The sequence below is a fragment of the Gastrolobium bilobum genome, unplaced genomic scaffold, assembly GCF_033153095.1.
Source record: "Gastrolobium bilobum isolate Gb01-03AN ecotype WA unplaced genomic scaffold, APGP_CSIRO_Gbil_v1 utg29653, whole genome shotgun sequence".
Classification (NCBI taxonomy): Eukaryota; Viridiplantae; Streptophyta; class Magnoliopsida; order Fabales; family Fabaceae; genus Gastrolobium; species Gastrolobium bilobum.
This window is the reverse complement of record NW_026896310.1, coordinates 172,279-184,508: the sequence shown is the minus strand read 5'-3', so window position 1 is coordinate 184,508 and position 12,230 is coordinate 172,279. Positions and strand designations below refer to the sequence as shown.

The 12,230-nt window shown below is 35.5% G+C and overlaps 1 protein-coding gene across 1 annotated transcript; it reads right to left on the bottom strand.

Moving 5' to 3' along the window:
* Nucleotides 1-641: 641 nt before the first annotated feature.
* LOC133298828 (oxysterol-binding protein-related protein 3C-like) lies at nt 642-11,030 on the bottom strand. The gene is made up of 10 exons (XM_061498193.1): nt 10,715-11,030; nt 9,638-9,731; nt 9,224-9,340; nt 9,066-9,138; nt 8,670-8,788; nt 8,294-8,415; nt 4,440-4,616; nt 3,491-3,635; nt 1,516-1,694; nt 642-1,061 (listed from the first exon to the last, which is right to left on the bottom strand). Exons 1-10 carry the CDS (start codon nt 10,813-10,815, stop codon nt 815-817), a joined length of 1,374 nt encoding a protein of 457 aa, XP_061354177.1. The 5' UTR covers nt 10,816-11,030; the 3' UTR covers nt 642-814.
* Between the last annotated feature and the right edge of the window lie 1,200 nt (nt 11,031-12,230).

Here is a 12,230-nt window from a genome sequence, read left to right as displayed (position 1 = left end):
TTTGTTGAAACCTTAAATACATGAAAGACAAAACGGTGGGGAGGAATGGAGGTATCGATTTACACATTTGAGAATCGTGAATAAGGCTATTTGGATTTTGTTTTCAATAATAATTTTTTAATCTTCAGAATAAAAAAATATCTGTTTGATAATACCTATTTTATAAAAATAGTTCTAAAAAAATTTGGAAAAAAATATACTTACCACTAAAAAAGTTTACCACTCTTACAACTAACTTAGTCACAGTTAATTTTCATCAATCTAACGATTATATTTTATTAAAAATTATTGAATTATACTTATTAATTAATTATTAATTCTTAATAAATTATAACTATTAGATTGACGAAAATCAACAATGATTAAATTGATTGTAAATGGGATAAACATTTTTTGTGATAAGTATATCCTATCCCCTAAAAATTATAACTATTTTTTAATTTTTAGAATCAAATTTAAATAATATATTTCGGTTGTTTCTATTTTATATTTTGATTTTTAGCTTTAAAAAAAACACATAAAATACTTATTTCATTAAAAAAAAAAGGCAAAACACAGTCAAACAGGCCCAATATGTCTAACTTGTTAAGCAGCAACGTATATATACGAGTTAAAATTAACCACTACAGGAACCACCCATGCTAAACATTCAATATCACAAGATAGATCAATTAAGGCAGAAAGAGAACTGTATATACAATGTACTCAACCCAACAACACAACCAAAAACACATTAGATTTCTTCCATGCATCAACAAAAACGTTACATAAATTAACTGCAGCATCCAAAAACCAAAAGCAAATTGGAACTACTTCATTCCGTGGACAAGTTGCCAAACTGCCATGGATTGAATTCAATTGATTTGATATCAATATCATCAACACTGCTCGAGTTATCAGCAGCAGCCCGGTGTTCAGTGTATTTACCGTTATATTGGTAGATTTCCAAATCTCCCCATGGAGTTGGTGTCACTTCTTCAGTTAAATCAAACCATCTTGGTTTGAAGTTATGCCCTTTTGCTTCTCGTGTTCTCTTTTCAGCACGCTGCCTCTCCTCCAAACTGTGAAAGGAAACAAACACAAGATAAATAAATACCCTGGGAAACAACCTCACATCATCAATCTGGTGAAACTCAAGCCCATTTCTATTTGAAGGAGGGGATGACAGTGGCAGAGAAGCCTAACAAAATCTCAATACTAGATATCCAACCACTGCCACAATGCCAATCTCTTGGGCATGAGAGCGAGACAAAGAGAGAGTGAAAGAGGTCAACAAAGAAGGCAACAGAATCCTCTGCCAACTTGTTGATTGTTCTAAACCGAATTCCCACCTACCCGAAAAAAGAAAGGAATTTCCATCCACCTCAGCCAAATTATTTCAGTGAATATCATGAATAATTATAGAAGACAACATAGATAATGTTAAACGTTTATATTTGTATTGCTTCTAAAGTGCTCTGCTATATTTTTTGGCACAAAGGGGCAGAAGGGGAATAAAAGAACGGGGTAAGGAACCTGGTCTTTTCTGTCCCAGCTTTGGACAGATCACCCATCTCGAGTGCATATCTATCTGTGCGTAGACGGGAGTCCGATGCCAACAACTTTCTAGGGGCCGTGTCAAAGCTGTTTATTTTATGAGCAAAATATGTATACTGGAATTTATCATTAGGTGGAACATCAGCAACATGCCAAACCTGCAGAAAAAAATCACAGGAAATGCCAACCATGATAACAAGGAACTTTGAGGTATCAGTGGCTTCACCAGTCAATATATTAGCAAAGTATACGAGCATAATTACTTACTTTTATCAATGTGGCTTGTTAGATTCTTCATAGCAATGGTTATTACTTCTAATCAAATAGTTCACAAACAACAAAAATTTGGATTATACAGGTACTTGTATCTTGTCACAGATATGTATAAGAAATCACCAAAAGATACTTCAATATATCCTTGACTTCTTCCATCACATCCTGAATTTTCTTTAAATGATTATCTTTTCAAAGGTAAGTTCAAAACCACAAGCACAAATTCAGGTTTCTTAAAAAAGAAAACAGCACAACCATAGATTAATTGGAAAACATCATTTTGTATACAAGAATAAAAATAAACTATTAAAGTAGAAATAGTTGAAAAAATCGTAGTGAGATGTCACCACTTGCATGCTTGGTAGGAAGAGGGAAGAAAGACAAAATTTGTTATTTTCTTTTGAAGGGCTGGGGGGAACCAAGGGGGGTGATGGATGGAGGATATTCACATGGATCTTGTGAAAATTCAAAGACTGGAAAGTGGTTACGGCCACCAGCATCAGTCTATTTAAAAACTTGAAATATTTGAATATTATTTCTTGTATTTTTTTTACAGAATATATTAGCATTATATAGATCTAGGTTACGGCCTCTTCCTTCTTACACTACATTTTGAGATTTTGGTATTGATCCAGCTCATTTCACAACCCATTAAGTATCCCACAATAATCATCTGTAACCAAGATGGTTCCCTGTTTAGTAGCGAAAATATTTGTTTTTAACTCAGAGAGTAGGTCTGCTTCATACAGTAGATCTGGCAAAGGTTGCCCCAAATTTATCGTGCACTAGGCAAAACATATAGTTCCTACTGACCTCAGGAGTCAGAGTTTCGAAGCCACATCAAAATAAGAGAGCCCTCATCATCCCATGCCTAAATTTGTGGGTCAGCCTTCTCAAGAGCAGTCCCTTAAATGTGGTTTAATTTCCAACAGCCTTTAAGGGTAATATGGATGACTTGAGCCTAATATAGGTAGTTTTTTCCAGTAAAGTGATATGTCAGATGAGATCATTGGGATTCGAAGGAGTTGCAATCATGGGATGGAACTAGTCAGTGTGATGGTTGAGAATTTGATGGGCTCAGTATCAGACATGGCAGAGATTGAGTAGGGACAGAGAGAGAACAAGAGGGCATGCAAAGGTGAGCAACAAACTGGAGGATACGGCTTTGGACCTCTGGAATAGGAGCATGGGATGCCTGTGGGATAAATGGGACCATCAGCAAGGTAAATGGAGGCCTAGACTGTGGTGCATGGCTTATACGTGCTAGCACTGTACACGCGTATGATCATGTTTTTCCATATGTGAGGGTCTAGGGAGATGGTCGGTCTGGTCGAAGATCTCGGCGACAGCTAGTGTCCTTGCTCGGGTGATTTGGGCGCGGTAGAGTGACTGGGCTGCAGCACAGTCAACAAGTGGTAACAGGTGCTCAATGAAGGTGGAGGGAAACTAACGATAAAGGCTGGATTTATCAGCAATGAAGGCTGCTGGCAACGGAAGCAGAGTCCATACAAATCCCTAAAACTCTATCCTACCAAGCATGCCAAGATGGGTGATTGTTTTTTCATCAAATAGTAAGACCAAGAAAACAGCAAGATACCCACTGTTTGAAGCAAAGTTACCATGAACTTTAATTGCATGTAATTCTCAAGGTCACTCAAAATGTAAAAAAAAAAAAAATCACCTCTTTCAATTGCGTGTCTGGTAGAGGCTCTCCTTCTGAATCACAAGGTTGATAACTCATTGACTCATTCCACTTCCCAGTCATTAATATTTTAGGCTCCTCAGAAGAATTATAAATATATCCATCCACTTCATAGCGACTAGCACTGCAGCAGATCAGGAAATAGGTAGAGCTAAATTAAAGGTACATATTACACAGACCATCATTTCATTTCATTATAAATAAGCATAAGCTATTGGGTGATGCTACATTAATGGTTTTATATATCCCTACGCCCCTTCACACAAGAGCCCGTTGAGCTTGAAGGGTGAATGATGCATCACGCCCAACCTACTTGTGCTAAGAAACTCCACAATATTTAATTATTTTTATTAATAGAATGGGGTGGTGAGGATTAAACTTATGACTACTTAATCATGTCACCTCTAATACCATGTAAAGAACCAATTCAACCCAAAAACTTAAGCTATTGGATGATCCTACATTAATGGTTCTATATTTCTCCAACAGAAATCAAACCTATAAAAGACTAACAAAATTGCTAAAAGGTTGAAAACTTAAGAGCCCATTTGGATGAGCTTTTTTTCCTTCAAAAGTTACTTTTTAAGGAAAAAAAGCACTTCTCGAAAAAAATCTGTTTGGATGCATGCTTTTAAAAAAAGCAGAAGTCATAAAAAAAGTCAAAAACTTACTTTTTTCGGAAGCTAAAAATTTCAGCTTCTAAAAAAAGCAGAAGTCAAAAGCCAAATATTTTTTTCAAAAATCAAATATTTTTTTAAAAATCTAAATAACTATAGCTTTCATAAAAAGTACTTTTAAAATAAGGAAGCCATAAAAAGGACTTTTTTTATAAGCCAATGCAAACGGGCTTAAATCCAATATAGAACTGGTACAAACCAATTAAACATGCATTAATTAAAAAAAAATTAGAAATGGAAATGTTACAGACCCAAACCATCCACATGGTTGAAAGTATAGTACGGCTTTGTCTCCAGTTGTCAAATTCGTCATTATCATTTCCCCAGGTGAATCAATCCAAGTCCGGCCAAATATCAGGTTGTTAACCTTTGTAGGAGGTGGCACCAGATCTAAGACTACACCATCCCTCTTAAGGGTCACACGCGTTCTGCAAAAAAATTAATTCACAAACATATAATTCCTTGTTAAACGGCAAATGACAACAAAACCAATAATTCAGATAAGGACACACGGTTAAATCAAGACTTAATTTATTGTATAACCATATACCATATTACCACTATAAGATTGAGAGATCATAAAACAGTTTATCAAGACTCTGTGAAACCTACATTGGTAATGTTGTAGAGAGATCTTCATAAAGCATTGTACTTAAATTGGAATAAATTTGCCACATATTCATCAAATACCACTATGTATGTCTCTACGCTGCTTGAAAATACTTATAATCTCTTAAGAGCATAAAAATGAGATGTCAACTCTTTCAATTAGGGCATGGCATGTCCTTATCTGAATTATTAGTTTTGTTGTCATTTTCTGTAGAATATTCTAGATTATCATTTATTACTTCCTTGCTATTTGTTCCCTTATTTATTAATGTCTCTTGTTATTGTAAATAAGCCTCTTAGTTTACTGTTGCTATTTATTAGCATTGTTCTTTGTACTCAATATAAATAGGACCTATTGGGTCTCTCAATGTAATCAATCAATAGTGTTATACAGAAAAACACTTTTTCTTTTCTTTTCATCAATGGCACTGAATATTTTAATTATGTTCTTGGAGATTACCTAAACCAGCATGGAATTATTCATCAAAGTTCTTGTCCTAACACCCCTCAACAAAATGGGGTGGCTGAAAGGAAAAATAGACATCTAATTGAAGTTGCTCGAGCTCTCTTATTCACGATGCATGTCCCTAAATATCTGTGGGGGGAAGCCATCTTGACAGCTTCTTATCTCATTAATCGAATGCCTTCTCGGGTACTAAATTTTCATTCTCCTTTATCCTGTCTTACTAAATCTTTTTCTTCTTTCTGTGCTCTTTCTCTTCCTCCAAAAATATTTGGCTGTGTGGTCTTTGTACATATTCCTCCACATCAAAGGTCCAAACTTGACCCTAAATCTATTAGATGTGTCTTCATAGGATATTCCCCTAATCAAAAAGGCTATAAGTGTTACTCACCTTCTCTCCGTAAGGTCATTGTTTCCATGGATGTTACCTTTTATGAGACACGATCCTTTTTTCCCCGACTTCTCTTCAGGGGGAGTCTACTGGTATGGATGAAGATAAGCCTGGGAAACCAAATGAAGCTGCTGTCTTACCTTGGCCTTTGGAAACAGGGGGAGTTATTGGGAAGGAAACAAGGGGAGCAACTATACCTGAGTCTAATGATCCTCCCAGTCCTTGTGATCCTCCTGGTAAATGGGGAAAATTCTACAGCAGGCGCAAAACACATCAAGAGACTCTAGACTGCCAGGATCCTAACTCGAGTCCTTGCTCTAGCAACCCACTTGAATGCACTAGCACAGCCAACATTGATTTGCCCATCGCCCTTCGGAAAGGTACTAGATCTTGCACTGCTCATCCTATTTCCCATTATATCTCATATGAGAAGTTATCTCCAGGTTTTCGTGCTTTCAACACTATGTTAGATAGTACCAGGATACCCAAAAATATCCAAGAAGCACTTGATGACCCAAAATGGAGGAACGCCGTATTAGAAGAAATGGATGCACTTATAAAAAATGGAACATGGGAGTTTGTGACATTACCTAAAGGAAAGAAAACTGTTGGTTGCAAGTGGGTGTTCACAATAAAATTTAATGCAGATAACAGCATCAACAGGTATAAGGCCAGATTAGTTGCTAAGGGATTTACTCAGACTCGTGGGATTGATTATCAGGAGACATTTGCTCCTGTTGCCAAGCTTAACACTATCCGCGTTCTGCTATCTCTTGCCGCCAACCTTGATTGGCCATTGCAACAGTTAGATGTCAAGAATGCCTTCTTGAATGGTGATCTACATGAGGAAGTTTACATGGATCCACCTCCTGGTTTTGAAAAAGGGGATGGTTCTGTGTGCAAGTTGCAGAAGTCTCTCTATGGACTTAAACAATCTCCCAGAGAATGGTTTGGGAAATTTACTCAAGCTGTTAAGGGAAGAGGGTTCACCCAAGCTCAGATTGATCACACTTTATTCTTTAAACACTCTGACAAAGGTAGAATTGCTATCCTCATTGTTTATGTTGATGACATAATTGTCACTCGTAATGATACCGAGGAGATAGCCTCTTTAAAAAAATGTTTAGCTGATCAGTTTGAACTAAAAGATCTTGGATCTCTCAAATACTTCCTTGGCATGGAAGTTGCTCGAAGTAAGGAAGGAATTTCCTTAACTCAGAAAAAATACATTCTAGACCTGTTGCAAGAAACAGGTATGCTTGGGTGCAAGCCAGCAGAGACTCCAATTGAAGCTAATATCAAGATGGGAGTTGAGGACGGGGAGGATGTTGATAAGGAGCAGTACCAGAGACTAGTGGGGAAATTAATCTATTTGTCTCACACTTGTCCTGATATTGCTTTTGCTGTGAGCATGGTTAGCCAATTCATGCATTCTCCTAAGGAAAAACACCTTAGTGCTGTTTATAGAATTCTCAAGTACCTCAAAAACACCCCTGGTCGAGGAATTCTCTTTAAAAAGGGGAACAAAAGGATGGTTGAAGTTTATACAGATGCAGACTGGGCTGGCTCTGCAATGGACCGAAGATCTACTTCAGGATATTGTACTTATGTCTGGGGAAACCTTGTGACCTGGAGAAGTAAGAAACAAACTGTTGTTGCAAGAAGCAGTGCAGAAGCGGAATTTCGGGCTTTAGCCCATGGTATTTGTGAAGGAATTTGGTTAAGAAGGCTTCTGGAAGAGTTGAAGATCTCTTATTCCCTACCTATCAGATTATATTGTGATAATAAAGCTGCTATCAGCATTGCTCAAAATCCTGTCCATCATGACAGAACAAAACATGTGGAAGTCGATCGTCACTTTATCAAAGAAAAATTAGAAGACGGTAGTGTATGCTTGTCATATATACCTACCAAGGAACAAACGGCAGATATTCTCACCAAAGGTTTACTTAAGCCGACCTTTGAGGATTTGATCAGCAAGTTGGGAATGATCAATATATATCTCCCAACTTGAGGGGGAGTGTAGAATATTCTAGATTATCATTTATTACTTCCTTGCTATTTGTTCCCTTATTTATTAATGTCTCTTGTTATTGTAAATAAGCCTCTTAGTTTACTGTTGCTATTTATTAGCATTGTTCTTTGTACTCAATATAAATAGGACCTATTGGGTCTCTCAATGTAATCAATCAATAGTGTTATACAGAAAAACACTTTTTCTTTTCATCATTTTCCATTTAAGAAGGAATTATGTAAATGTTAAATCAAGAGATTCAAGACTTAATTTATTGTATAACCATATACCACTATAAGATTGAAGCTCATAAAACAATTTATCAAGACTCTGTGAAACCTACATTGGCAATCTTGTAGAGAGATCTTCATAAAGCAATGTAATTAAATTGGAATAAATTTGCCACATATTCATCAAATACCACTATATATGTCTCTATGCTGCTTGAAAATACTTATAATCTCTTAAGAGCATAGAAATGAGAAGGAAACTCTTCCAGTCAGGGTGTGGCAGGTGAATGCAGCAATCAGAGTTGGAACTTGGAAGAATACAAACAATACGAGTAACAGTAAGAATAAAACAATGTAACAAAGGAAATCTACTAAACAAAAAGCAATATATTCATCACCTTCCAACAGGGTAAACATCAACAGAATTTCCCAAAAACTTAGTTTTTAACTTTGAAGTCACATCATATGTAAAATGCTCATTCTCAGCATGCCCAGCACTCATTGGTGGGTGATGACTCACCTGAAATTAAAAAAAAAAAAAAAAAAAAAATTATATATAGAGAAAAAAGTAACAAAAGAAGCCCATATACTTTGTTTTGACAAACAAAATAAGAAAGTTGGAGAAGCTAATATTTCTTCCAATTTCCAAATGCTGGCATACAAAACAAAGAAAACAATATTTTAAAGAGAGAGAGAGAGAGAGAGAGAGAGAGAGAGAGAGAGAGAAGCTCTACATCAGAGAGTTCTGATGAGAATCGCATACTGGAAAGATACCTGTTCCGCTAGAAATGTGATTCCACCGTGGTTAACCATTTCATAAGTCTCTCCAAGGATAGGATTGAAAGGCTTCCAGGTTCGTTGGTATGCAAAGTACACAGATATAGCCCATGATGCTGTGATGATTACATAAATTATTAATAGTGAAGAAATATCAGAAAACACATGCCTACTTCAATGCAATATGAAGAACAAAAACTACTGCAAAAAACCTAAGCTGAAGATAATTGGAGTCAGTCATACAAATCCTCGATCAAAAGTAGTTAGAATGCTTCATATTCTACTTGTTTTCCATTTACTCCTATCTAAAACTGTACCTCTAAGATATCTATTCTATTCAATTGGAAAAAAGAGTTAAAATAAGAGAAAATACAAGGGGGGAAATTAACTCACATGCATACACCAACTGCATGTATGGATCCTCCGATTCATCTGCCTGATCTAACAAGTAGGAGTACTCCATCAACTAGTTCACGCAAATTTCAAGCTCAATCAATCGAAAATACAAATAAAGTAATCATGAACAATGGCAAAACTTAAAGCTAGCAGACCTCGGCCATTTTCTGAAGCATAGTCATTGGTTCAAAGATAATAACTGGTAGTGTCACCATTGATGTTACATCTGAGCCAATATATTTCTGCATCATCTTCCAATAACTATCTCTTTCCTATATATACAAGAGCCAAAGAGAGAAGAAAGGGATAATAATCTTCAGGCTACAAGCATGTATGAGTGAGGCATACGCCTAAAAAGAGAAAAAGGAACTAAAATAAAACCAAAAAAATATGGCAGCATCCCTATTCTTAAAACTGAAAAGCAAAACAAACAATTTAAGGGAGGGGTAACTGCCAGGAGCGTTTTAAATGTCTGAAGTCTGAACAGGGAGTCAGAAATAAAGAAATATTAACAACAATCCTGGAAATAAAAAATAAATTTACAAAAAATAAACGAACAAAAGAAGCACCTCCTGTTTCCATCTTCCTCTCTGAGCTTCTTCCTCTGCATCTTCTTTACCTCCCTCTGGATTTATGACTTCTACACCTTCATATCCCAGCAACCTAGAACCAAAGGAGAAACATAAAAATAAGCTTAAACTCCTCTCCAAATCATTGCATGACTTGGTGGGGAAATTGACATGTACTTAGGCTGCTTGAATTGACTGAACTTAATGAATGTATTAGTTATTTTATTCTTTACTTAAATTGTGTGTATTGTTCTTTCTTTGAATTGTATTTGACTAGTTGATATTTCTTTTGATTAGGAATCGATTATTTTCTTAAAAGAAAATCAAATTTTAAGCAACAACTTTTCTCACAATGTGCGAAACTGCTCACAGCAACATTGAAAAGTTATTTGTTATGGAGTTAAGAGCTGCAAAGCACAAAGAGATGGAGCAAAGTTTCATTCTGCCACCAAATGATGGTAGCTCAGTTGATGCTAGGAAATTGAGCAGGCGGGGTATGAGAGCATGTGTTCGATCATCCCCATTACCATCTTTGGGAGGTGTTTAAACTTTAAAGCCTTAATTCTGGAACCCGCCCCGAATCGGACTAGTCGTGAAGCGATGAACAGATTGGAATATCTCCAAAAAAAAGTCTCATTCTGCCAGCCATTTTAATCAACCAAGAACCACCTTACCTACCAAGTATGCTATTAGTTACACCTCTTTCCTTGAAATAGTAATCCATTACAATGACATATCTCTGCTGTATCCACTCTACTGTCCGTCTGTCCCCATTCATTCCAATGTTGTAAGAATGCAATATCCTACTACTTCGCCAGTATGTACAATCTAGGTGAAGCATTGCAATTACATGAGTAACGGGAACATATGTTACCTGCTATGAATGCAAGTTCAACCACACAAGTGACCCTACGCTAAGGGAACTTTCACATCTAGCTCCAACTAAAAGGCAACATTAGACAATCACCGAGTGCTATCAAATAATTAAGGATTACGAATGTGGGTATGTTACATAGGGGTAAGAAAAGGATAAAAATTGTTGCTTTGAGATGAATTAAGGAAGGAATGGTGAAGTACCCGTTGACAGATCGGTGCATAGCGTTGCTGAACATGGACAAGCCCGAAGACATGGCCGCAAAAAAACCCTTACTTTCATTCGTCCGGGGAGGGCTACCCATCTCTCTAGCTAAAACTAAAACCCTAATTCACAAGAAATTGCAAACTGTTGCTTCCTCCTAGCTCGTTCAAATCAAGCTTAAACTCGAGCTGTGGATGGAGAGAGACAAAGAGAAAGGAGTGACATATTATACATAAATAAATGTTATAATTTCTCCAAAAAAATAAAAATAAACGTTATAATTGGAATTCAAGTAAAAATTAGGAGGATCTATGATTTCGGTTTTTTTTTTTTTTTTTCTTCAGAAAACAGAGAGAGAGGTGGAGAGAGAGGTGTGCAATTGGGAAAAATCTACAATGTTGCGGTGATAGGTGCTACCGGCCAATAGAAAGATGCCACCTCAACTACTTTTTGTAACGGAGTGAGAATAAAAAAATATTTTTTATAATTTATACTAGGGGTAGGATATTGTAACAATCAATTAGTGTTACTATTAATGTTACTACCAATCAATTTTATCGTTAGATCGATATGTTGATCCAAAGATTATATTTTTGTTCATCTTTGTATGATTATGATTTTCCATATTTAATGTGAAAGCATTAAATATGAGAAATCATAATCATACAAAAGTGAAAATAAATTTAAAATATTAAATATAGAGAATCATAATCATATAAAGATAGAAATAAATATAACCGTTGGAGCAACGTAATCGATCTAACAGTAAAATTGATTGGTAGTAATCAATTACGTTGATCTAACGGTTCATAATCATACAAAGGTGAAAATAAATATAAAGTATTAAATATGAAAAATCATAACCATATAAAGATGAAAATAAATATAACTGTTGGATCAACGTAATCGATCTAACGATAAAATTGATTAGTAGTAACATTGATAGTAACACTAATTAATTGTTACAATATCCTATTTCATTAAAGTATATGCAGTTGGTGTCACGGAAGAGAAAAAAAAAATCAAAATAGAATTCACCTTAAATTTGTGAGTGGAGGAGAAGATTTTTTCTTAATACCCTAAAACTATATGGTAGCAATCTACACACACACAAAAAAACTATATGGTAGCAAATGTCATTCTTACCCATGTTTTCCATCAAGTTTTAAACATCATGCAATACGAAAGCAGTTTTATTTACTGTAGATAGAAATAGAACCTATCTTATAGTCTCAATTTTACTTTTTTTATGAAAGAGATCCAAAATCTAGTGTCCTTCCTGACATCAAGTAACTCTGTCCTTCAAAAATAATTTAAAATTTTTTATCCATTCCTATTGGCACCGCAATACTAATTAGCTTATATATAAAAAATAAAAAATAAAAAAATAAACTAATTGTTGCTCGATCGCGATTCAAGTTGCTTTGACGTAAAGTCACTTTTTGCCTCAATTGATTTTTTATTTATTTCCTCATAAATATGAATAAAGAAGATACAGCTCAATTAAGTCAGTAT